Source organism: Crinia signifera, chromosome 19 (assembly GCF_055691185.1).
Source record: "Crinia signifera chromosome 19, ASM5569118v1, whole genome shotgun sequence".
Lineage (NCBI taxonomy): Eukaryota > Metazoa > Chordata > Amphibia > Anura > Myobatrachidae > Crinia > Crinia signifera.
This window is the reverse complement of record NC_139226.1, coordinates 30,879,792-30,905,317: the sequence shown is the minus strand read 5'-3', so window position 1 is coordinate 30,905,317 and position 25,526 is coordinate 30,879,792. Positions and strand designations below refer to the sequence as shown.

Below are 25,526 nucleotides of genomic sequence, written 5' to 3'. Positions count from 1 at the left end.
GGTGAGGGGGCGATGCGGGGCGGCGGGGGGGCGGCGTGGGGCGGCGGAGGGTTGCGATAGAAGCCCATTGGCTTCTATGGGGCATCGCCAGATTTTTCTGGCGATGCCCCCCGCCGCGGTAACCCGGCGGGGGATGCTTACAGCATCCCAAAATGCGGTAAAAACCCAGATAACGGGGTTTTTACCGCATTTTTAGTTTAGAGAATCCCGCCCAGATACATTTACTTTGAATCATCAGCACCATTTCCCAGCACTTTAGCAAGTATAGCAGCTCTTATGTGGGGTACATACCAGGACGATATGGCCCAAAACGGGTCAATTTAGGTACAAACTCGGCCGATTGTATGTAAATTGGCCATTTTTGGGCCATTTTTGTGCACTTTTGATGCGATCCCGATCCGATATCGCATCAAAGCTTCTAAGTGTCACGTTCGCAATCTCTTTTCACAATCTCTCCATATATGGAAGTAGACACGCCCCTTTGTAACGCCACCTTAATGGGGCACAGTGCAAAATTCTACTACCAACTATAATCTCCCTGAAACTAGTTTTCAAAAGTAGGCAAGTGTGGCTGACATGGACAGCTGTGGTGAACCGCCTGTAATGCAGGGTGGCGGTAGAGAAGAGTTCCACCACCTCACCGGGACCACTTTAATCCCTGGTTGTGTTTATTTTAGGATTTAACCGGTTACTTCATATTCAGCAGTCAGCGTACAGCAAACAGGCTGAGATCACAGACAATGGTGTTAATTATTTCCCATCAGCACAGAGGGCATAATTCACTACCAATCGCAATTCGGGCATTTGTGCGTATGTGCAATCCCCAACACCGAACGGCTTTGGCGAGTTACACACTCACCGGGCCGTTCGTTGCGGGGAGAAAGGGGCGGATGGCGCGGAAACGAGGCTGCAGCAGGGGAACGCCTGGCGTTTTATGGGCGTCCCTATGAAAACGCTGGCCGTTCCCCTGGAAACGCAGGCAGGCGGCTGACGTCACAGGACCTCAGCGTCCGCCCCGTCAGTTCAGACTGACTTTTATTTCCATCGAATGGTGACCATCGAATGATTTCTCTCTCCTACGGCCACATGCAATCCCCTTGCATGGTCCCGAGGAGAGCTGCATTCTACTAGCCATACTGTAAAATGATAAGAGGCCCATTTATCAAACAGATCTTTTGTGATGTGATATGGGTCCAATGCAAGCTTATACCATAACTCCCAACTGTCCTGCTTTTCATGGGAACATCCCATTTTTTTAGGGGGCGTTCCCATGCCACCGTCCGGGCCGGCAGTGTCCCATGAAGGGGGGGGGGCAGTTGGGATTCCCCACTGTCACCGGTGAATAGACACTGATGCGTACAGCATCTATTCCTGCAGCTAGAGGGCCAGGGGGCTTGGCTAGCAGCTCACAGAGCTGCTGGTCAGGCCCCCACAGCAGCTAAAATGGGGGCGTGGCCTTGCAGGAGTGTCGTGCATATAGATGACGCCCATTGACGCTAGGCCACACACCCCAAATTTTGGGTGTGCACAGTGTCCCTCTTTACAACCCACCTCGCCCCTCTCCAATCCATTCTTAACGCCGCTGCTAGGCTCATCTTCCTCTCCCGCCGCTCTACCTCCGCCTCCCCCCTCTGTCTATCTCTTCACTGGCTCCCCATTCCTTTCCGAGTTCTCTTTAAACTCCTCACCACCACCTACAAGGCTCTCTCCTCCTCCACCGCTCCTTACCTCTCTTCACTGATCTCTATCCACACTCCCTCCCGTCCTTTTCGCTCCATCGCTGACCGCTGACTGACCTCTCACCTAATCACCTCCTCCCACTCCCGTGTCCAAGACTTCTCTCGCGCTGCCCCCCTGCACTGGAACAACCTCCCGCCACCCATCAGGCTTTCTGATTCCCTTGCCTCCTTCAAGCACTCCCTCAAAACCCACTTCTTCCGACTAGCCTATCCCTCCTCCTAACCTCTTTTGATCCCCCTATCCTGCCTCCATTCCCATCCGTTCCTACTTTCCTATTGTTTTTCGTTCGTCCACCCACCTCCTCTTAGTATGTTAACTCTTATGAGTAGGGCCCTCCTTCCTCACGTACTCACCCTACCGCATTACCTCACCTGTGCTCCTGTCCTGTTCTTCCCTTCCTCTACTTCATCCTCAGTCTCCTTGACAATTTTGACACCTACTTCTGAACTGATGCTGATTTTAGTTCTACCAGCTATACCCCTATTCATACTGTATTTTTCAACACACCCTGTACGTTACCTTGTAATTTGTTTTTTTGTTTGCTATGTACGGTGCTGCGGACACTTTGTGGCCCCTTATAAATCAATAAACTACTACTACTACTACTTGTGTCAACCTTGTGACCCTGTCGACCTTTTTCATGTGTTGACCTAAGGCCTGTCGATCTTTAGTAGTCGACCCAATACACACCTCCCAACTTCTTTGTGTTATGAAGAGGGACACTTGCGTGGCCTATGCAAATTAGGGCTTATCATATGCAAATGAGGACACCATCAGACCACGCCCCCCATTGTCCGTCCTCTGAGTCACTGAATAAACGCTGTGTGCAGTGTCTATTCTCTCCAGGTTTGGGGGACTCCAAACTGGCCACCCACCACCGCAGGACACTGCCGGCCCGGGCGGGGGTGCATACCTCCCAATGTGACCCTCTCCAGGAGGGACACAATGCTCTGTTCCTGGACGTCCCTGGTAATGTAGGATTGCCAGCACCACAGGTGCTGGCAATCCTACATTACCAGGGAAGTCCAGGAACAGAGCATTGTGTCCCTCCTTGAAAGGGTCATGTTGGGAGGTATGGGGACGGGGCGGTCCCCAAAAAAACGGGATGGTCCCATGAAAACCGGGACTGTTGGGAAGTATGCCAATGTATGTCAACCTTAAAAGTGTCGACCTAACGACAGTATACATAATACATGCAGTTGCTTGAAGATACCGGCTGCATGCGTTAGTGATACTGTATCTGAATCTATCCCTGATAAACAAACCTCACCTGAACTCTGGGGAACAGGAAATACTTGAACTCTCTACAACCTAAACAGGACATGTAACATGTTACACACAGAACCTCGCCCTCAGCTGATTACATTGCACAGAAAATATATAAGGAGAGAGAGAGTGAGAGAGAGAGAGTGAGAGTGAGAGAAAATGTCATATTTATTATCAGTTATTTATATAGTGCACACAACTTTCATTGGTGGACCAGCGGGACCTTCGAGCGCAGCTGCGCCTCGCGCAAAGGTCCCGCTGGTGCACCAATGAAAGTCCGTTATTTTGTAGGCGTGGCCTTGCAAGGAATGGGCGTGTCTTTCAAATGTGCCACTCGTGCGAGGCCACACCCCCGTTTTGCTGCTGCTGCCCCTCTGCCTGCGGGGAATAGACACACTGCACAAGTGCACAGCGTATATTCCCCGATGACAAGCGGGTAGCAGCGGGGACTCCCAAATCCCCCCCCCACCGCGGGGCACTACTGGCCCCGGAAGGGCCGCGGGAACGTCCCCAAAATCCGGGATGTTCCCGTGGTAAACGGGGCAGTTGGGAGGTATGCACACATATTCAGCAGCGCACTACAGAGAATATATGAACACTCACATCAGTCCCTGCACCAATGGAGCTTACAATCTATATTCCCTACCACATGTACACGCACACACAGACATTCTAGGGTTAATTTTGTTGGGAGCCAATTAACCTACCAGTATATTCTTGTATTGTGGGAGGAAACCGGAGTACCCGGAGGAAACCCACGCAAATATGGGTGGTGGATATCGAACCAAAAACCTCAGTGCTGTGAGGCAGTAATGCTGAACATTACACCGTCCGTGCTGCAGCGCACCCAAAAAAAATAAAAAAGTGAAAACCTCATGTGAACGATGTGACCGTCTACCACACTTCCATTGCTGTAACGTTGGCGTCTAACTTCCATTACTGTTGATCTAGACGCAGCCGCCATCTTTAGGCTTCTTACTTGTTCATAACATGGTCAATCTGGTCAGCGTTGTTCCACTATATCAGGGGTGGCCACATGCGGCCTGCGAACAGCTCCTGACAGGCTCGCTGCTCAGCGCTGCTGTATGTGTGTCCGACGGCGGCTATGTGCACGTGGCGTAGTCCTGTGTAGCCAACGCTCAGCCTGTGCATAGCAGGCGCAGGCCAGCGCATGCGCGTAAGGCTGCAGGACTATGCCACGCGCACACACAACCGCCATCGGACACACATACAGCACCAACGAGCCGACGCGCCCCCTGCATGTCACTACAGCCGCAGCGCCACCGCCGAGGATGGGTGAGTTGCCGTGACTGCATGGGGCTGCAATCGGCGCCATTTTTCTAGGCTGGCACACAGGTGTGTGGCATTACTAATGGGGGCAGGTGTGTGGCATTACTAATGGGGGCAGGTTTGTGGCATTACTAATGGGGGCAGGTGTGTGGCATTACTAATGGGGGCAGGTGTGTGGCATTACTAATGGGGGCAGGTGTGTGGCATTACTAATGGGGGCAGGTGTGTGGCATTACTAATGGGGGCAGGTGTGTGGCATTACTAATGGGGGCAGGTGTGTGGCATTACTAATGGGGGCAGGTGTGTGGCATTACTAATGGGGGCAGGTGTGTGGCATTACTAATGGGGGCAGGTGTGTGGCATTACTAATGGGGCAGGTGTGTGGCATTACTAATGGGGGCAGGTGTGTGGCATTACTAATGGGGGCAGGTGTGTGGCATTACTAATGGGGGCAGGTGTGTGGCATTACTAATGGGGGCAGGTGTGTGGCATTACTTATGGGGGCAGGTGTGTGGCATTACTAATGGGGGCAGGTGTGTGGCATTACTAATGGGGGCAGGTGTGTGGCATTACTAATGGGGGCAGGTGTGTGGCATTACTAATGGGGCAGGTGTGTGGCATTACTAATGGGGGCAGGTGTGTGGCATTACTAATGGGGGCAGGTGTGTGGCATTACTAATGGGGGCAGGTGTGTGGCATTACTAATGGGGGCAGGTGTGTGGCATTACTAATGGGGGCAGGTGTGTGGCATTACTAATGGGCGCAGGTTTGTGGCATTACTAATGGGGGCAGGTGTGTGGCATTACTAATGGGGGCAGGTGTGTGGCATTACTAATGGGGGCAGGTGTGTGGCATTACTAATGGGGGCAGGTGTGTGGCATTACTAACGTAAGGGGCCTACTATTGTGTTGATAATGTATAAAAGGGGTATATGGTGTGCTACAATACATTCAAAGACACACCCTCTTTTGAGTGACCACACCCCCTATTTATTGAGTGCGGCCCTCGAATATCTGCTGGAAATATTAAGTGCCCCCTCCCCCCAGCTGAAATAATTGCCCACCCCTGTACTATACCCTAACCGTGTACACACAGTGCAATTTTGGTTTCCGATTTTGACTAGTAAAATGGTATAGTGTTAGCAATGCATGTGATACTGATGCTTGGCCCGAGAGGTCAGTATCGCAGGTAAGGATAGACTGTGTGGGAGATAGGAGAGGCATGAGGTACTAGGGGAGGCATATCCAACCTCATTCCTCAACGCACACTAATACTCCAGATTTTAGTGATAGCCAAGCTTGGTCACACTGACCCCCGTCCCTGCGCTGTGGCCTGGGGGAATGAATCCGCAGTTAACTCTATAGGTGCATACACACTGTACAATTTTTTTGACCAATTTGGTTGAAACACATTTCCATTGAACCCAGTGTCCTGGACGGAAGATGTTGACAAAATATATTGTCAACAAACAAACAATGAATGATGATGCGCATACCCGCCAGTTGTTCATCAAGATTGTTCGTCAACTGTGCATGCAGCTCAATTTGAATATCTTTCAAAAAGAGCCTATAAACTGTAGCTAGATCTTTCTTCTTTCGTCTGTCATCAACATCTTTAGTCCAGGACACTGGGTTCAATGGAAATGTCTTTCAACCAAATTGGTCAAAAAAATTGTACAGTGTGTATGCACCCTATGCGTCACCAGCACCAGGCTCACTTTTTTTACGCAAATCTGCCAAGACTGCATTTCCCATTATAAGTATGGGAAATGCGATCTGGTTCAGCTTTTTTTACTACTCTAAAAACCCTTCAATGCAGTCATGTGATACTAAAATAATGCGAAAAGAGCATGAAACACCCGATTTCACATTACTTTAGTACCAATAATGTTACTAAATGGACCGCTTAGCTCTTTCTGTGTAAGGATGTTCATATGCCTATCCCAAGCAGGTTTAATGTAAATTGCACTGCTCTCCTAACCTCTACCACCTCTGACGGGAGGCTATTCCCCTTATCCACTACCCTTTCTTTGAAGTAACCACCTGCGGCACCGTGCATCATTTGTCGTTTACACTGGTGGTTCTCAACCTCGGTCCACAGGAACTCCCAACATAGCACATTTTCCAGGTCACCCGGCAGGTGCACAGGTGCACTCATTACTTATTGACACATTTTAAAAGATCACAGGTGGAGCTAATTACTTCACTTGATTCTGTGAAGAAACCTGCAAAACATGCACTGTGTGTGGGGTCCTTGTGAGGCTGTAATGCAAACTGCTCCATCATCATACAATCTCCGGCATGTACAGTATACTGTGCTTGTACCGAGACAAATACAGTTGTTTCTAGGATCCCAATTGAGCAATGAATTGTTTTAATCTATGGTCCAGGTCTTCTATTTAGTGATGTTATTATTATTGTATCATTCTAGGTCTATCGTCATGGAGATCGTTCCCCAATTGATACATACCCAACTGATCCGTACAGAGAAAAGGTTTGGGATAATGGACTGCAGCAACTCACCCAGGTAGATGCAAGAAATCCACACAAAGGCCCTTATTCTAGTTTACTCTTTCTGACAAAATCTTCTTAAAATTCTTAAGCCCCGTACACACGGGGGAGATATATTGCTAGCAATACATTGCTGAGCAATATATTGCCCAGTGTCTCCTTTTCATCAGCGACCAGAGCTGGTCGCTGATAAGGAGGAACCTGCCGGGGGAGCCGCAGAGGTAATCAGCTGGTCGCAGGAGCAAGCTCCTATGACCAGCGATTACAATGGGACTGAAAACGGGAGAGCGCACCCGGCGATTTATCGCTGGTGCGCACTCCAATCACTGGCAATATGGTCGCCAGCGACCATATTCCCAGCGATTTCAGCCCCTATCGCCCCCGTGTGTACACAGCTTTAGATGGACAAAACCATGTGCACTGCAGGTGGGGCAGATGTACCATGTGCAGAGAGAATTAGATTTGGGTGGGGTTTTACTTCAAAGTGAGATCTATATTGCAGTGTAAAATAAAGCAGTCAGTATTTTCCCTGCACAGAAACAAAATAACTCACCCAAATCTAATTCTCTCTGCACATGTTATATATGACCCCCTGCAGTGCACTTGGTTTTGTCCATCTAAGAAGGATTTTGTCAGAAAGAGTGAACTAGAATAACCCCCAAAGTGAACAATATGCCACAATGCCTTGTTATATAGTATCTCCATTATGTCACAATGCCTTGCTATATATTATCTCCATTGTGTCACAGTGCCCCATTATGCCACAATGCCTTGTTATATAGTATCTCCATTATGTCACAGTGTCCCATTGTGACAGAGCGCCCCATAAGACCACGCAGTGCCCCACTAGGTTCTCTCTAGTGACTCTAAGCCAGTGCCAAATCCAAAATGACACCTGCTGGTCCTGATTGGCTGCCTGTCCGTGAGCTGCAAGCATGCCAAATTGAAAAAAGCCACAGCCTGGGGTTGGCCATTAAGGTGGTCGCCATCGTTGGCTGACACCAATAGTGATACTGCAAGTGGCTATCGATGACAGCATACTATGTAATGGAAGACCATCGATGGTTTCACCATTCTATGGTCATCCCTTTTCTTTCATAAACTGTCCCGAGAGCCAATCAGAACATGGGGCTGTGTCATCAATGTAGGGAAACCACCTTCTTCTCCCCCATTGATGGCAAAAAGTATTCTACATCGATCGTACACAATTGATGATTATGAATCATCAATGGTCTATGGCCATCCCTAACCCAGCACCTTCTTGACCGACACAGTGACTACGTACTTGCTTCATGCCAACACACGTCAAGCTCTGATTCTTATTATACATTAATCTGGGAATAGATGTGATAACCACAGGTGTACGTTGGTTGTGTTGTCTTACCGGTGCTGCCGCTTGGAGGGTGCTGCTTCTTCTAGGTCACAGAGTATCAGAGGCAGGAGACTCAGCGTGGTTCAAAATGGGTTAACACTTTATTTGCGCAGGATTAGGCAACCTGCGCCTTCAAAAAAGACAGTAAATAATACACAATGACAGTAATACCCCTTTCACATCGCACTTTTAAAACGGTATATTGCCGTTTTTTTTCCATTTTAAAACGTTTAAGGCTGCAATGTGAAAGTGCCAGAGTTGATTTACCGGTTAAAGTTAACCGGTATTTCAACACGGTTAAAAAGCAGAGTCCTACACGTTTTAAAGCCGTTTTTTTGGCAGTTTGAACAGCTCTATTTCATTGGCTTGAAACGTGTCCCTTGGGGGTTAAACGGGTTGAATGTTTGAATGGTATTAAATTATTTTTAAAACGTTTTTCACCTGCAATGTGAAAGGTCTCAAGGCTCAGACCCGATTTAAAGTCCCATTTAAGAATACCGTGTCATTACCCATTTCTTCAATGTGAAAGCAGTATGAATAATTTACCACGTGCCTGACTGGCTACGACTGCAAGGAATCGCTAGCTCTGCAGTCCTGACTGTCATTTTCGATCAATTGGAAAATACACTTCACCTACTGTTTCTCATACTACAAGTCTAAACTCACATTCAATAGAACATAACCCGAGTAACACATTTGCATGAATCATAACAACATGTACAATGGTTATTGCATAAATCACAATAAACAAGTAATTATTGTTGAGCAATAATGAACGTTCCTATAGTGCACTTTTGGTACCTGAGTGACATCACCGTAGTTCAGTAACTTAATGTGTTCTTTCCTTTGTATATTCAAATGGAGTCATGGGAATTAGAGTTCAACTATCCCTCAGGAATATATAAATAACTACAGCGTCTTTAACGTTAACTTGCTTGCCTCCAAATAGGGCCTTAGGGGCATTTGTAATCCACAGAGTTATAATGTACTCAGTACAGGTGTCTCCTTGAAAGTTCCTTGAGCAGGGTGCTGCTCGTCACTCAATTCAAGAAGGGTTCTTAAGTCAACTCAACTATGTAGTGGGGAAGTGTAGCGGAGGGGTCACTAGGTCACAGCCATTCCTTAGCCATTAGGCTATTTAGCCCAGCAATGCAGCCCAGCAATGCACCTGTCTCACTGGGTTGGTCTCTGCAGGGTAATCTCTCTGTGTTGCCCCTTTTTCCTTTAGCTTAGGGGTTGATTTGGGCAAGCAGCTATTTCCCAAGTGTGGGATTAGGGGGCGGGATGTACTAAACTGAAATTGCAGTAAAACCCCGTTATCAGGGTTTTACCGCTCTTCTGTATGCTGTAAACCCCCTCCGCCGGGACAGCGCTGCTTTTATATAAGCCTAGGGGCTTCTCTCTACAGGGGACCCTCCCAGCATGCCCCGCGGGTGGGCTGTCACTCTGTCAGCTGTCCCTTGCATTACTAATCGCATATGTTAGTGCATATGCGATTAGTAAGAATGCGGTAGCCAGCAGAGACAGGCGGCGGATATTAGCACAAACTCTCTATTATAAAATGATATTTTATCTGGTTGGGACACTTATAAAACAGCTGCACGGAATAATTCACCACATGAGATATACAATCACAAATCGCCAGATATAAAACTTTATTAATAACACCAGGTTTGACAACCCACTCTGTGCAAGGCTCACTGCAGTCATGCAAAGGTCATCTAACGCTAGCAACTACAAAGCCACCCACGCATGACACAAACCTGCCAAGTGGTCGAAACAGCGCACCATGAGGCCAAATGACATCACATCCGGCCATTTTGGCCCTCAAACCAAACATCTGGATTTCTTGGCATCAATGAGATTGTCCAATTAATCTGCTATGGGTTAAAGAATCTTTCTCCGGCACACTCATGCTTCCCCACATATTGTTGTAAAATAAACCACGTAAGAGTACAATAGCTCTTCAATTCCTTGCACTCTTTAAAATGCTCAGAATAATGACCTGGATTTGCATGCAAAACGTATGGTTTATGTACAAATCTGATGTTTGTGGGTCTGCACAGGCGTAGAATGGCGCTTGTGACAAGGCTCACAGCCAAGGTCAAATAGAGGGGGCATGGTCACCAGACACGGGAGTGACCTCTGGAGAGGGGCATGGCCATGCCCCTGTGGGGAAATAATAAAAAAAAATAGCAGCATGTGCTGAACTGGGGAGAGAGGCTGTGCTGCGAGTCGCAGTCTGTCATCTCTCATCCCACTGCCCGGCTCCCTGCAATGGGAGATGCAAGAGAGCTTTATAGTGACTTCCCTAGGACAACAAGATCCCAAAGATGCTATTAATTAAACACAGAACATATGCAAATATATAGGGACAAATGTAATAGGGTGTGAGAATCAGAAAGTGAGAGATTTTGGGAGAGTCTTTCCCTTTTTTTTTTTTTTTTTAAAGCGGCAATCATTTACATGGCACAATCTATCTGGTTTTGCAGTGTAAATGATTGCCGCTTTAAAAAAATGAGAATACTCTTCCAAAATCTCTTTTACTTTCTGATTCTCTCACCTTATTAAAATTGGGTCCATAATATATTTATTTATTAACAGTTTCTTATATAGCGCGGAATATTCCGTTGCGCTTTACATATATACATATTTGAACACTATATCGTCTAATGTGTACACTGAATATCATTAACGATGCGCGCTCGTGTGCATTGTTAATGACCCGCTCCCTTATCCTCCATATTCAGACTAGAAAGGGTCCGTATTAACAACGGTCAATCTGCAGCTGCAGCATGGTCGTCGCTCCCCCCGTCACCTACATTTATTGTATGTGCAGATCAGTGCCCTCAAACATCGCAATGGACCAGGGAGTAGCTGCCAGGAGGAAGAGACAGGAGCCTTACCATGAAGTGGGAGATTGGGAACTTAGAAAGTGCAGTACTGGTTCTATAATGTTTTTGTACATGTTTAACCTTTTCCTGACCACTTACCTTATTTAAATGTTTGAAACAGCTTATCCTAGTATAGACCATCTGTACTGTTAAATAATAATACTGTATTCCATACAGTATCCAGTGTATAGAAATACCAATTTTCAAGGCTGTTACTACTCCCCTCCCAGATTTTGGATTACATTTGGAAACCCCCTCTGCACGGTGCATGTTTTCCAGGTCTCCTCACAGAAACAAGAGAAATAATTAGCTCCACCTGTGCATATTTTAAAATGTCAGTCAATAATGAGTGCACCTGTCGGGTGACCTGGAAAACGTGAAATGTGTGGGGTCCTGAGGACCAACTTTGAGAACCACTGGTCTAACTTAAACGGCAAAGCATTCATAGGCCGAATGTCAGTGAAACCGCCACTATTGTATTTTTATTGGAAATGGCGCAACATAATGTATCTGTCCTGTCACCAGGTGGGCATCAGACAACAGTACGAGCTGGGGCAATACCTGAGGAAGAGATATCAGAATTTCCTGAGCCCATCATACAGGAAAGAGGAGGTAATTGTGCTCATGGCACCTCACGTTACATGTTTGCATGTTGTAGTAAAATAAATATTCATTTACACTGAAGCTGAAATAAACAGCCGGCACTGTGGGTGGCATTTGGGCCACATGCAATGCTGCGAGATTCGCAGCATTGCATGTTGACCAGAAAAGGTCCCATGTATGAGACACAGGAAGACACAGCCCATAGACCACAACATTCACTCCTGACTCATCAGTGACATCTGATGGTGCACGGAGTTCGGTCTGTGTGTACTCCTTGACCTGTATTACACTCACAGCCGGTATCCCCGGCCTGCTAATGTAATGTGAGATTTCCCCCTGCAGAAAGCATTAGAGCGTAACCGGTCCAACCACTATCATGATGGAATATTGCAGCTGCACAGGATACGAAGGAAAGCACAGGAGGAAACAATGACATTTAAACTTTGCGTTGCTGATGGAGGATTGGACTATTTTATTGTCATTAGTAGTATATACAGTATGGGACATATTCAGACCTGTTCGCTAGACCACGTAGGGTCACAGCCTATCGAACAGATTAACGATGCCCACCGCCCGACTGAATTCCCCCCCCCCCACTGCAGGATTCACGCATTTGCATGCGAGGGGATATAAACGCTTGGGCTCTGGTTCTGGTTAGCTCGCAAAGCAGCATTAGTTCGCTGCTTTGCGAGCCATGTAACGCTGCCCACCTCCCCTACAAACGCCCGCCCTCCGCTAATTGTTGAATTTCCCTGCAGCAATGCAAATAGATTTTTTGCATAAACATCCATTCGCAGTTTTGCGTGTGGGTCCGAAATCATTCAATGGTCGCCGACCATCAAATAATTTCTGTAGTGCCCACCTGTGGAAGGCAGATGGCCTCCCCCGTTCACAGGTGGACACCCAGCGGTCCTCGTTGTGGGGCGAACCAATCAGAATGAGGGCCTTGATGTGTCGCTCACCATCGCATGAATTTTTCTCCGTTCGTGGATACAGTAAGTCTATACTTACTTTTATTCTGGGAGGAGATGTCCGAATAGGGGGGGGGGGTGAAAGACGCTACGTGATGTTAGTCGCCTGCTCCACACAGGCATCAACACACCTGTGTTCCCAGGGGAACACCCAGCGTTCGTAATAAAACTCCCCTGCTGCCGCCTCATGCCACCCCCTTCCCGCACACCATTGAGTGAATGGCCCAGCTAGTGTGACACTTGCCAAAGCCGTTTGCTCCAGAGGATTGCACATGCGCATATTTGCGCATATGCAAACCTCAAACATCGGACAGGGGAGAGAATGTGGTCTGAATCGCCCCCATTGTGAAGCCACAACAGCAGAGTCTCCTGGTGTAAATCAGGTGCCGGTGCTGCCCTCCAGGAGCATAACCTAACTTTGCAGGCTGCGCAGAACACAGACATATAAGGTTTGCATTAGCAGTTGGGGGGTCATCAGCTCCCTTCTCATGATCATCGGACAACATATCTTGGTTTAGACACGACAAGCGCTCTCTCTATAGTGCCAACTACCATTGTGTGTATTCATCAAAGGCCAGATTAGGTCACAAAAGACCAGAACACCGTGGGCGGGATTCTCTAATAACCGCGGCCGCACATTGCCAGCATTCGCATTGTTAATAATCGCATATGCACTAACATATGTGATTATTAACGCAAAGAGCTAAGAGCTGTCCTTTGCGTTGTGGCCGGCGATGTGCAGCGGGTCCCCTCTCCCTCCCTGGACTCTTATCCGGCTGCCAGGGCTCCGCTTCCTCCTCCCTGCACCTGGAAGCGGTGCAGAGAGGAGGAGGAGGTCACTGGTCCGGAGAGCACAGCAGGAGGCTGCCCGGACACAGGTGTGAAGGGGGGGGGGGGGATTGGTGGGGACACGTGGGGCGGCGGGGGACACGAAGGGAAGCCCATAGGCTTCTATGGGGTTATGCCATCTAGGCTGTGGTAAAAACCCTGAAAATGTTTTTTTTTTTTTACAGCATTTTTGTTTGTTGCATCTCGCCCCTTGTATGCACTTAAGTTTGTGTTTTTGTAGCTTAATACTATTTAGTATTAAGCTACAAAAACACAAACTTAAGTGTCTGCCTCTGTTGTTTCTACATACAGATCTATGTACGCAGTACGGACTATGATCGGACTCTGATGAGTGCACAAGCCAACCTGGCAGGATTGTACCCACCAAATGGAACCCAGCTGTGGAATTCCGGCATTCCGTGGCAGCCCATCCCAGTGCACACAGTGCCAGTACCACAAGACAGGGTTGGAGACAGTAAATCTCTATCATATATTGTGTGACTACATTTGTTTCTGTATTGTCTTGTAGCCCAGAGGTAGGCAATGTCTAGTGTGAAACTACAAGTCCTCAAAGCTGGCATGACTTATGCCCCGTACACGCGGGGCGACAGGAGCAGCTTGCTGAGCGATCTAGTTCAGCACAGAGCACCCAGCATTCTGTCACAGCCAGTGTTCTCAATGAAGAGAACACTGGCGATGACTAGATTTATGCTGCATGCAGTATAAATCTAGTCAGGCGATAGCGATGCGCGGTCGCCAGGGACCATACACATGCCGGCCACTGGAGGGCAGAAGTTGGAGCAGGTGTCTCCCCGGATGGTATGGAGGTGAGCGGAAAACTCCATCCCTTCCCCAACCCCCCCCCCCCCCCCCGCCGACATGGAACGACTTTCCAGGCTGGGGTGAGAGCAGTGCGGCCCGCGCCGCACGCCCAGCACCCACAGCAGCAGCCAAGGTCTCCCATTTCTGTCCCAGCGTGCAGGCATATGTAAGTATCTTGAGGGTCACTTTTATATGCGTGTACCTTCCACATCTTTCCATAAACATCCATTTGCAGCCTGTGCATGGGAACACATGCTACGAGGGGGGGAGGGGTGGGGGGGAGGTGGCAGGTGGCCCGGTGAATTAACCAGAATAACCCCCTAATTCCGCTAAACTCCCCCACTTCATCTGCTGAACCACAAATGCCACTTTTGTGCCCTGTGAACCCATGTGACTTGGCAGAAATCTATGCGCACTTGGGCAAATTTGCTGCTAAACGAAAGCTGGTATTGCCCTGTGCACCGTTTCATGCTTCCATTCTTTGTATATGTGTTTTATGCACAAAATATGGCTGTTATAAACATTTGGCACTTTTGTTCGTGTACCATGGAAATCTTGTTTTTCAGTATTAGTGATCCTGTACCGATTTATTATTTGCTGTCTAGCTTCTGATATTTCCTTCCAAAGACTGCCCCCAATATGACGAGCTCATCAGGAAGACCACCCAGATGTCCGACTATCAGAACAGGGTGAACAGCTGGAAGGTGAAGCACGTGACGCAATATGACAATCAGATGGCTTTAATGACCGATTGTAACATCTCCAAATGTGTATATTGTTATGTCTGTGCGTATGTCCGCCACCCGACTGAACGTCCCCTGTCCCCCGAGCAAATCCCCTCATTTGCATGCAAGGGGATGTGTACACTTACACAGCCCTTCGCATTAGACCACACAAGGGGAAACTCATTCATAAACTGACTTTTATTTCAGACGAAGATGGGCGAGAAGGGGGCGGGCACCGTAGTCATGTGTCCTCCCTGTGCTCGCTTCAGGACACCTGTGTTACGGTTTGACAGGTGTACCACCCCAGTCAGACTCCCAACCTGCCAATTTCCCCGTAGAGGGTCATGTGACCGTTGGGAGGTTTGATAGTGTGTACCAGCAATCACGATCAAGTGAAATTGAAGCATGTCGAATGTATGAACGGTCAGCACCGCTGAGGGTCCCACCCGCTGCTGCTATCGGCTTTGCCAGCAGCAGACTGCAGTGAAGCGCTATCTCCACAGCGGGGACAGCACTGTCCATGCTGTTGGCTCTGGGCTGCACTGGAGATCTCCCGTGAGTAGCAAGATCCCGCGAATGCCCAGTCCAGCCGGCCGGGGACTGATGCGCTGTCTCCAGGAGGGGACATCGCCGGAGGGGGGAGTTTGTGCTCCTCCGCTTTGGCAGACGAAATATTAATACATCTTTTCAATGTCCCTTCCTGCTATGCGCCCCTATGATACATCTGCCCCACTGTTCCATAAATCGGGCCGATTGTCGGTTACTGAGTGTGTACATGGCTTTAGTACATATGACCCTAAGGCAGGGGTTCCCAATCTTTTTTGAATCACGGCACCCTAGAGTATCAGATTTTTTTCACGGCACCCCTAGGCCAAAACAAAATTAATTAGATTGGGTTTATAGATGATTCCTAGGGTCAGTTATGTGGTAAAGGGCAGGATTTGCTTCTGTTTGTACACATTTTATGATTGGCAGCCACCAGCACTGGTTTTGCTCATAAATAATTAACCATTAATAATATGAGTTGGTCCTGGACCACCAACCCAGGGCACCCCTGCATGTGTCCCGAGGCACCCCAGGGAGCCACGGCACACAGTTTGGGAACCACTGCCCTAAGGTATTTCACACTGTTTTTATCTTTATTAGATACTGGTTTATTGACCCTGCCCACTTTATTCTGACCCCACCTCCCTGCTCCATGCTTGTGTCTATGTATCCAATAACCATTTTATTCTCTACTTTATTTGATTCCCTCTTTATAACCTGCTTTGTATCAGGACTTTACCGAGCGCATAGCAAACAACACAGGCTACAGCGCGGACCGCATCATCCCTTACGGTGCGTTGAAGGTCTACGACACCCTCTTCTGTCAGGTGAGATGGGTGAGAGGTGGGTGTCATTGGGTTACCGTAATGGCACTCTGCAAAGCTGATGGCACGTCCCCTGTTGGGAGTCCCCCCTGTCGGCTGCTGAGCAGCAGTGAATAAATGCTGTGCGCACGCACAGCGTCTGTTCCCGCAGCCAGGGGGCTCGGGGCATGGCTAGATGCTCACAGAGCCTCTGGGTCTTGCCCCCATAGCATCAAAACAAAGTTTTTGGCACGCATACCTCTGTCCCTCCTCCGTCTCCCTAGAACTTGGGAGGTGTGCGTGCATGTAATAGTTACTATAAGGAACAAGGGGCCAGATGCACTAAAGCTTCAATTCAAAAAGTGATAAAATGGAGAGTGATAAACAACCAGCCAATCAGCTCCTACCTGTCATATTTCAAACCACGCCTGTAACAGGCACCTAGGAGCTGATTGGCTGGTTGTTTATCACTCTCCACTTGAATTTTAAGGTGCATACACACTGTACAATTTTTTTGACCAATTTCGTTGAAAGACGTTGATGATCGGTTTCCCTTGAACCCATTGTCCTGGATGAAAGATGTTGATGAAAGACAAACAATCTAGCTACAGTCTATAGGCTTTTCTTGAAAGATATCCAAATTGAGCTGCATGCACAGTTGATGAACAACTGGCGGGTATGCGCATCATCATGAAAACACTGAAAAATATTTTGACCAATATCTTTTAGAAGGGCCAAAATGAGCTAAATTGGTCAGAAATATTGTACGGTGTGTATGCACCTCTAGTGCATCTGGCCCAAGGCCTTATATGATCTGCACTCATAATGTTATGTAAATGTGTCTTGGCTGCAGAGCTTGCACAACCTGAGCCTACCTACCTGGGCCACGCCAGACGTACTGAGAACCTTGCAAGAGATGTTCGCTTTCGGCATCGAAACATATATGGGACTCTACAGGCCTAAAGAGACGGCCCGGCTGACGGGAGGTGGGTGTCCTTTATCTCAGCTATCCCCCAACATAACCACATATTTTACTTAAGCCTGCTCTTTTAGCAGCCAATATGTTTGGCTGGGCGGCATTAGCAAACAGGCCTGAATCAGACCATCAATGGTGAGCAATATAAGCCAGTGTTTCCCAACTCCAGTCTTCAGGGACTCCCTAGCGGTGCATGTTTTCCAGATCTCCTAGCAGTTGCACAGGTGTGTTCATTACTGACTGACACATTTTTAGAAGAATCACAGGTGGTGCTAATTATTTCACTTGTGATACTGGGAAGATCTGCATTCTGCACAGCATAGCTGCGACCCAACTTGAGACCCCTTTACATTGTTAGCTTGGTGACATCACTGGAGGCGGGTTCAGGGCTGGCGCTGGGAGATGAGGTCATCTCCCAGCAGCAGCTATATCATTGCTGTAAATGGGTCCAGCTTATCTGTGTACACCGCACTGCGAGTCAGATTAAATGCCTGGTCGCTTGACCTGGGTCATTTCAACTAGGTGGCCTGCACAATATCCCAGGATGCTGCACCTTCCTGAGCAATAACTCTGGATATTTATGGCAGTGTAAAATGCAGATACTGCATACACACTATAAGATTATCTGTCCAATCTTTCTGGTTGGAGCGTAAATCTTATAATGTACGGGACCACATGCTCCCAAAAACTGGAAAATGGACAAAAATGGTCATTCAGATAAATTAGTCAACAAAAAAACTTGTCATTTTTTTTTCTTCAGAGCTTGGGAGCAAATAGTCAGTTTTCATTTGCTCCCATACATTACCAGATTTTTGTTCTAACCAGAAAGATTTTAGGGTACTTGTTTAGTTTCACGGCAGCACTTCCCAGCAGATCGTATGCAAATCGCACGCAATATTTGCATACGATTCGATCTGCGATGCAATTTAACACACCCCCACTATCCACGCCAGCCCGAAGCATGGCGAGCGCAGTGTGCCCCGCAAGAGGACGCGGTACACTTACTCCCGACCTGTTCATACCCCCACTATCCACATCGGCGTGGATCTGATTTTATACCGAGCCTGAAGCGTGGCGAGGGGCCGCGGAAGACACGTCAAGCAATTAATGTCCCCTCACGGGGCTCGCTGCACTAGCCACGTTTTATAAAATCAACTCCACACAGACATGAATAGCGGGGGTATGAACAGGCCAGGAGGCCACGCTTCGGCCTGACGTGGATAGTGGGGGTGTGGTAAATCGCATCATAGATCGAATCATATACAAATTGTATGCAAATCACATGTGATATTTGCATACAATTTGCATATGATGCGATCTGCTGGGAAGTGCCGCCGTGAAACTAAACAAGTACCGAATTTAGAGATAATCTTTTGATCCAGCTAGAGTGTTACATTACTGTTGAAACAGGTTGTGGTAAATGTACTGATATGGGAGTTCTATGGGAAGATGGGATGTTGTTATGGGCAACCAATCAGAAACTATCTATTATGTTTTAGAAGATGTTTAATAAATAAGCAGACTTGGGTTGGTTAATATGGGCAACATCCCATTTTAATAGAACTCTCATCTTAATAAATGTACCCTGTAGTGTGGCTATGCTCCGCAACAACCAGATTACTGCAATGTAGCAACTGAGCGTGCGTCCAGTGGGGTAGAGGGGGTACCAGGGGGCCCGCTCCCCCATTGCAGGGAGCCGGGCAGTGGGGAGAGATGTCAGGCTGCCGCCGCCGCCGCAGCACAGCCTCTCTCCCCAGCCCATGCTGCTCAGTGCAGTGTGCTGAGCTGGGGAGAGAGACAGCTGCAGCGGCTGCCTGTGCTCTCTCTCGCTCTCATTTAATTTCTTTTTCAGGGGTGGTGGCCACGCCCCCTCAATCTTACCAGGGCCTGGACTACCTGTTGGTGCCTCTGCGTGCGTCCATACACACAGAGCTATTTGTAGCCTAATGAGTACTGGTTGGAGGTCTCAATTTTAAAGCAGCTCATAGGATGTGATCTCCAGATACCAACCACTGCAGGAGCATTTCAAGGTGGTAGGTCGCCCCAATAATTGCGTACATTAGCTGTATCCCTAGCTTGTATCTGTATCTCTGGGGAAATAATATCATTTACCACTACTGCATTCTGCTGGCTGAAATGTAGTTGTTTTTTTGGTTTGAGACTCCGGATTAATCCAATACTCTTTTTTTTATCCCATAGGGATTCTTGTGGGAGCTGTCATTCAGAATTTCACGGACGCCATTCGCAAAACGTCACCACTGAAAATGGTGATGTACTCGGCTGTAAGTGCTACCAGTAGTAAGGCTGAAGCCGGCATATACCTTTACCATTATCTGTCCAACCATCCAACTAGTAGGCTGGCTGCAATGAAATTCAATTAGCCTGAGTCCCTCAGAGTCAGACGGAACTCGCAGCTGAAAAGTCTGCGTATAAACACACACACTGGTTCTGCAGTTTACACGGAATCAGTGGGTTTACATTCACGAGTCCGGATTATTTTTTTCAGAGTGGGAAAATGGCTATTTCATTGATAGCCTTTCCCTGCACCACCGGGATTTTAGCCAGCAAGTAGCTCTGGGGAAAACCTTGGGAGCAAATGATAATGACAGTACAACAAAACAGGCTTGCATTGACCAGTGTACAAGTGACCTATATATATATATATATATATATATATATATATATATATATATATATATATATATATATATATATATATATATATATATATATATAATTCCTAATTCCTCAAGGTATTGCCTGGCACGCACTCCAATTAGCAGTATGTGCGGTGCCCTCTCTCCTTGTAACTAATGTACCAACAGAATGACGAGAGGCACTCCCAACTATCAGCAAATCAGCAGTGTAAGAATTACAGTCTCACACAGGTAGGTAGTATCAACTTTTCAGTGTATTGATAAAGGTTTTCCATACCCGAAACATCAATACAGTACCTGCGTGGGTCTGTAATTCTTTACACTGCTGATTCACTGATAGTTGAGAGTGCCTCTCGTCATTCTGTTGGTATATATATATATATGTCTTGCTGATGTCCGGCACTCCCCGCACTCGTAGTGTTCTTGCCTGGGTGCCATCCAGGGTGGAGTATCCACCAGATATAATGAAAGCAGAAGGTGAGGCGTCACTCCAAGGCTTAGTAGAAATAAACTTTATTGTGAGGCGGTCAACGCCGTTTCGGGTTGGAGCACTTTTTGGTCCTGACGACGGGGAAACCCGAAACGGCGTTAACCGCCTCACAATAAAGTTTATATCTACTAAGCCCTGGAGTGACGCCTCACCTTCTGCTTTCATTATATATATATATATATATATATATATATAATTAAACCTAGTTAGCTCTCTGCCTTCCCCTGTGAAATGGGTGCCAGACGCGGGATCCCGACTGTCAAAACTCCGACGGACGGGTTCCCGACAGCCACCGGCTATTCTCCCTCGTGGGGGTCCACGACCCCCATAGAGGGAGAATAGAATAGGTGGTGAGCGCAGTGAGCCACCGTGCCCGCAGCGTGGCGAGTGCAGCGAGCCCGCAAGGGGCTTTGTTGTGCTCGCCATGCTGTCCAGCCAGTCGGGATCCCGACGTTGGGCTAATGACTGTCGGGATCCCAAATGTCGGTACCCTATACCACACCCTGTGCAATAGATAGGAGGAAAACATATAAGCCCCGTACACACGGGGGAGATATATAGCTCAGCTTCTCCTTTTCATCAGCGACCAGAGATGGTCGCTGATGAAAGGGAACCTCTGCCGGCGGTGCCGCAGAGGCAATGAGCTGGTCGCAGGAGCAACCTCCTGCAACCAGCGATTAGAACGGGGCTGAAAACGGGAGCATGCACCCGACGATTTATCACCGGGGCACACTCCCAATACTGGCAATATGGTCGCCAGCGACCATATTTCCAGCGATTTCAGCCCCTATCGCCCCCGTGTGTACACAGCTTTACAGTAGTATGTAGGTGCTAGATTGGGCGTTGGTCTAAATGATATGTATATCAGCAGCCCCCAAGAAGGAGGTATGCCGGCCTCCAAAAATACTAAAATTTAAATACCACCAGGTTAGCGCTGAATAATACATTTGCCACAGGATTACATATAGGCCCTTATTCTGATCGCTTCGCTTGGACGCGTGCACGGGCTGAAGCGAATGTACCAAACCCCGCCTAGTGAATGCATCACCTGCTCCACCCACGCCCGGCATGCGAGCGGATGTTTTATGTGGACATCCATTCACATGGCCTGTGGGAGCCTTCCCCATCATTCGATGGTCACGACCATCGAATGATGTGGAAAATGCTCAACCGCTCGCTCCCTGAGTACAGACATACACAGAAATTCATGTCCAAGAGAAGCGATCAAAATAAGGCCCATAATGGTATTTATTGAAAACAAAATAAAATATTTAAATCTCCCTGGATTAAAATAAATAAATACTTCAGTCTAATAAATTTATTAACATAATAAGGAAATTTAATAAACTATGTTTAAAATATGTCTTTATATATCTCCAAGTCCTGGCATACCCATACCTCCCAACAGTCCCGATTACCTCGTCTATTCCCGCAGCCAGGGGCTGGGGGCATGGCTAGAGGCTCACAGAGCCTCTGGGTCATGCCCCCATGGCAGAAAAACAGGGACGTGGACTCACGGGGGGGAAGGGGGGAGCCGCGAGTATAGACCACACCCTCTTTAATTAGGTCATGCCCCCATGCATTCCTCTGTCCCTCCTCCATCTCCCTAGAAGTTGGGAGGTATGCCACACTCCTAGCTCGGAGATACCCAATGCGGCTGAATAGCGCAGACTTTCCCAGTAAAATTTTGATCTTATGGCAGACGCAGGATAAAGCCGCCCCCACCCCGGTACAATTTTGGGGCGTAGCCTAATTACGGAAGGTGTGTCACCTCCAGCGTTAGGCCACACCCCCAAAATGTTTGGGGGTTGTGTGTGAAAAAAACAAGGGAGTGTTATTGTCCCCCCTCCCTCAGCATCAGCACACAACTTCAGCTGTAGGTGTGTGCTTCTGCCTGCCCGGGGGGGTTGGACCAGGGCTCCTACCGGGCCCCTCCAGCAAGCCTGGGCTTGGGTAATTATTACCCCCCCCCCCCTCTCTCAGCTGCCCTGCCCAGCTTACTAGAGACGCTGGGCTCAGAGGCGTAACTAATAATTGTGCGCCCCCCCCCCCCCCAAAAAAAAAGAGCTGGGACCCGGACGGTGCACACAGGCAGCCAGACAGTGACTGTCGTCCCGCAGCCCCCCCGGCGCCCACATACCCTCAGCGCCTCCCCACCACGGCGGGGGCTGCGGGACGATAGTTACGCCTCTGGCTGGGCTGCAAAAATAACTGCACAGGGAACTACTTTTACACACAAAGCTGCAGATAAAGCACAACAGAACCTGGCGCGGGGAAACGCAGCCGATGCTGCATCACATAACTTCTCACAAAGATTCAGACCCGTACACACGTGTGTAAACGTCGCACATAAAAGTGATCAGTGTAATCTAACAATGTCGTGTTGTCACCGATAGGTTTTATTTCTGCAAACAAGATGCCCATTTTCAGCAACAATAAGCATCCCGTCTCTGCGCGGCCAAGTTGCACAGGAGCTGGTGCGCAGAGAGGTGCTATAAGCAGGGACTTTGAGGACACTTCTGTATTTAAACAGGCCGCAGAGTTTTCAGCTGACCTATTGTCATCCCTTGTAACACACTGACATATAGATGAGGAGTGCGACAGAAAGATGAATATGGATTCCGTTAGGGGAACACACTGAGCTGACAATACACACAGATAAAGCAGTGTATTTACATTATAGTTATACCGAAGACGTTCTTCATGTTGATAAGTAATTGAATGTCATTTGCAGCATGACACCACTCTCCTGGCCCTGCAGGGGGCACTGGGCATATATAACAGGATCCACCCTCCGTACGCTGCATGCCATATATTTGAGTTTTACAAGGAGAGTGATGGGTAAGTTACACAGCTGTTTATTTACATAGTTACATAGTAGATAAGGCTGAATAAAGACTTGCGTCCATCTAGTTCAACCTAGGTTTTAATAGCTTATCCCTTGTAAAAGACAGAATATGGTTCTTATTAGTACCCCTGGATATTTTTATCCAATAAATGCTTGTCCAACCTTATTTTGAACGTATTTATTGTATCTGCCAACACCACTTCCCCAGGAAGAGAGTTCCAAAGTTTGACTGCTCTGACCGTAAAGAAATTTTTTCTTTTGAGGGAACGAAATTTTCTTTCCTCTAATCTAAACTCGTGCCCTCGTGTCCTAGATTCCTTTCTTGCAGTAAAAAGGGTGTGTGACAGTTCCTTATATTTGCCCCTGATATATTTGTACATGTTGAGCATGTCCCCCCTTAAACGTCTCTTCTCTAGTGTAAATAGTCCTAGCTTGCTTAATCTCTCCTCATAGCTTAAATTCTCCATTCTTCTAATAAGCTTTGTTGCTCTTCTTTGGTTTTTTTCCAATTCCATGATGTCCTTTATAGTGTGGGGCCCAGAACTGTACTCCATATTCAAGGTGTGGTCTAACCAATGCCTTGTACAGTGGCATAATTACTTTTGAGTCCCTAGTTTCCATGCCCCTTTTAATACATGCTAGAATTCTGTTGGCCTTTTTTGTTGCAATGTGACATTGAACACTGCACCCCAGCTTATTATCTATATGGACTCCTAGATCCTTTTCAAGTGCTGAAGTACCTAATGCCTCCCTGCTTAGGATGTAACTTGCACACTGGTTACGTCTCCCGAGATGCATAACCTTGCATTTATCCACATTGAACCTCATCTTCCACTTTTTAGCCCACTCATCTAGTTTGTTAAGATCATTTTGAAGTATGTTCACATCCTCTGTTGATTCAATAACTCTACTCAGTTTTGTGTCATCAGCAAAGATGGATACATCGCTGAGAATCCCCATCCCGATATAGTTAATATAAATGTTAAACAAGATGGGCCCCAGTACCGAACCCTGTGGCACTCCACTTAGTACTGGTATCATAGTTGATACTGCACTGTTCACAACCACTCTTTGGGCCTTATTTTGGTTCATTCTTTCTGACAAAATCCTTCTTAGATGGGCAAAACCATGTGCACTGCAGGTGGGGCAGATGTAACATGTGCAGAGAGAATTAGATTTGGGTGGGGTTTTACTTCAAAGTGAGATCTATATTGCAGTGTAAAAATAAAGCAGTCAGTATTTTCCCTGCACAGAAACAAAATTAATCACCCAAATCTAATTCTCTCTGCACAAGTTACATCTGCCCCACCTGCAGTGCACATGGTTTTGTCCATCTAAGAAGAATTTTGTCAGAAAGAATAAGGCCCTTTGTTCTCTATTACGCAGCCAGTTCCCTACCCATCTACAGATATTTGCACCTAGTCCCAGGTCCACCATTTTATTTATCAACCTCTTGTGTGGTACTGTATCAAAAGCTTTTGCAAAATCAAGGAAGACCACATCTACTGCGTTTCCATTATCAAGGTTTTTGCTGACATCCTCATAGAAGCCCAGTAAATTTGTCTGGCAGGAACGATTTTTCACAAACCCATGTTGGTTAATACTAAGTAAACTATGAAGGTCTAAGTATTCCAGGATACCATCCCTTAAAATTCCTTCAAATATTTTACCCACTATTGATGTTAAACTCACAGGCCTGTAATTTGCAGGGTCATCCCTTTTACCTTTTTTAAATATTGGCACTACCTCTGCTATTCTCCAGTCTTTTGGTACCATACCTGTTGATAGTAAATTTTCAAAAATGCAATATAGAGGGGTCGCTAGTTCCTCCCTTAATTCCATTAGTACCCTAGGATGTATCCCATCTGGCCCTGTTGATTTGTAATGTGGGGTACACACCAGGACGACCCGCTCACGATGGGGGGGGGGGGGGGTGGGGTGTGTCGCGAGAGATGCCGGGACATGGCCACATCGTTCATCATGCCTACACATGGCCATGATCCTGCATGACAGATCGTTAATCTTTTTGTGTGCTCAAGGGATCAGCAGGCCCGATGAATGACCTGCGGGCACCCGCATCGGATTGTCATCAAGCCCACATACGGATAATCGTTCCGGTCAGTCAGAAATGACCATATCCAGAGCCCCTACACACGAAATGATTCCCCACCGACACCGATATTGG

General features: G+C 47.5%; 1 protein-coding gene across 1 annotated transcript in view; it reads left to right on the top strand.

The window, feature by feature from the left end:
* Positions 1-25,526, top strand: part of LOC146042322 (testicular acid phosphatase homolog) — a 44,923-nt gene that overhangs the window by 15,299 nt on the left and 4,098 nt on the right. The window contains exons 2-9 of the mRNA XM_083162296.1: positions 6,727-6,822; positions 11,598-11,684; positions 13,787-13,939; positions 14,902-15,000; positions 16,299-16,394; positions 17,224-17,356; positions 19,546-19,628; positions 23,228-23,334. Of these exons, the coding sequence (XP_083018422.1) occupies positions 6,727-6,822; positions 11,598-11,684; positions 13,787-13,939; positions 14,902-15,000; positions 16,299-16,394; positions 17,224-17,356; positions 19,546-19,628; positions 23,228-23,334 (854 nt within the window). The remainder of the gene's footprint in view (positions 1-6,726; positions 6,823-11,597; positions 11,685-13,786; positions 13,940-14,901; positions 15,001-16,298; positions 16,395-17,223; positions 17,357-19,545; positions 19,629-23,227; positions 23,335-25,526) is intronic.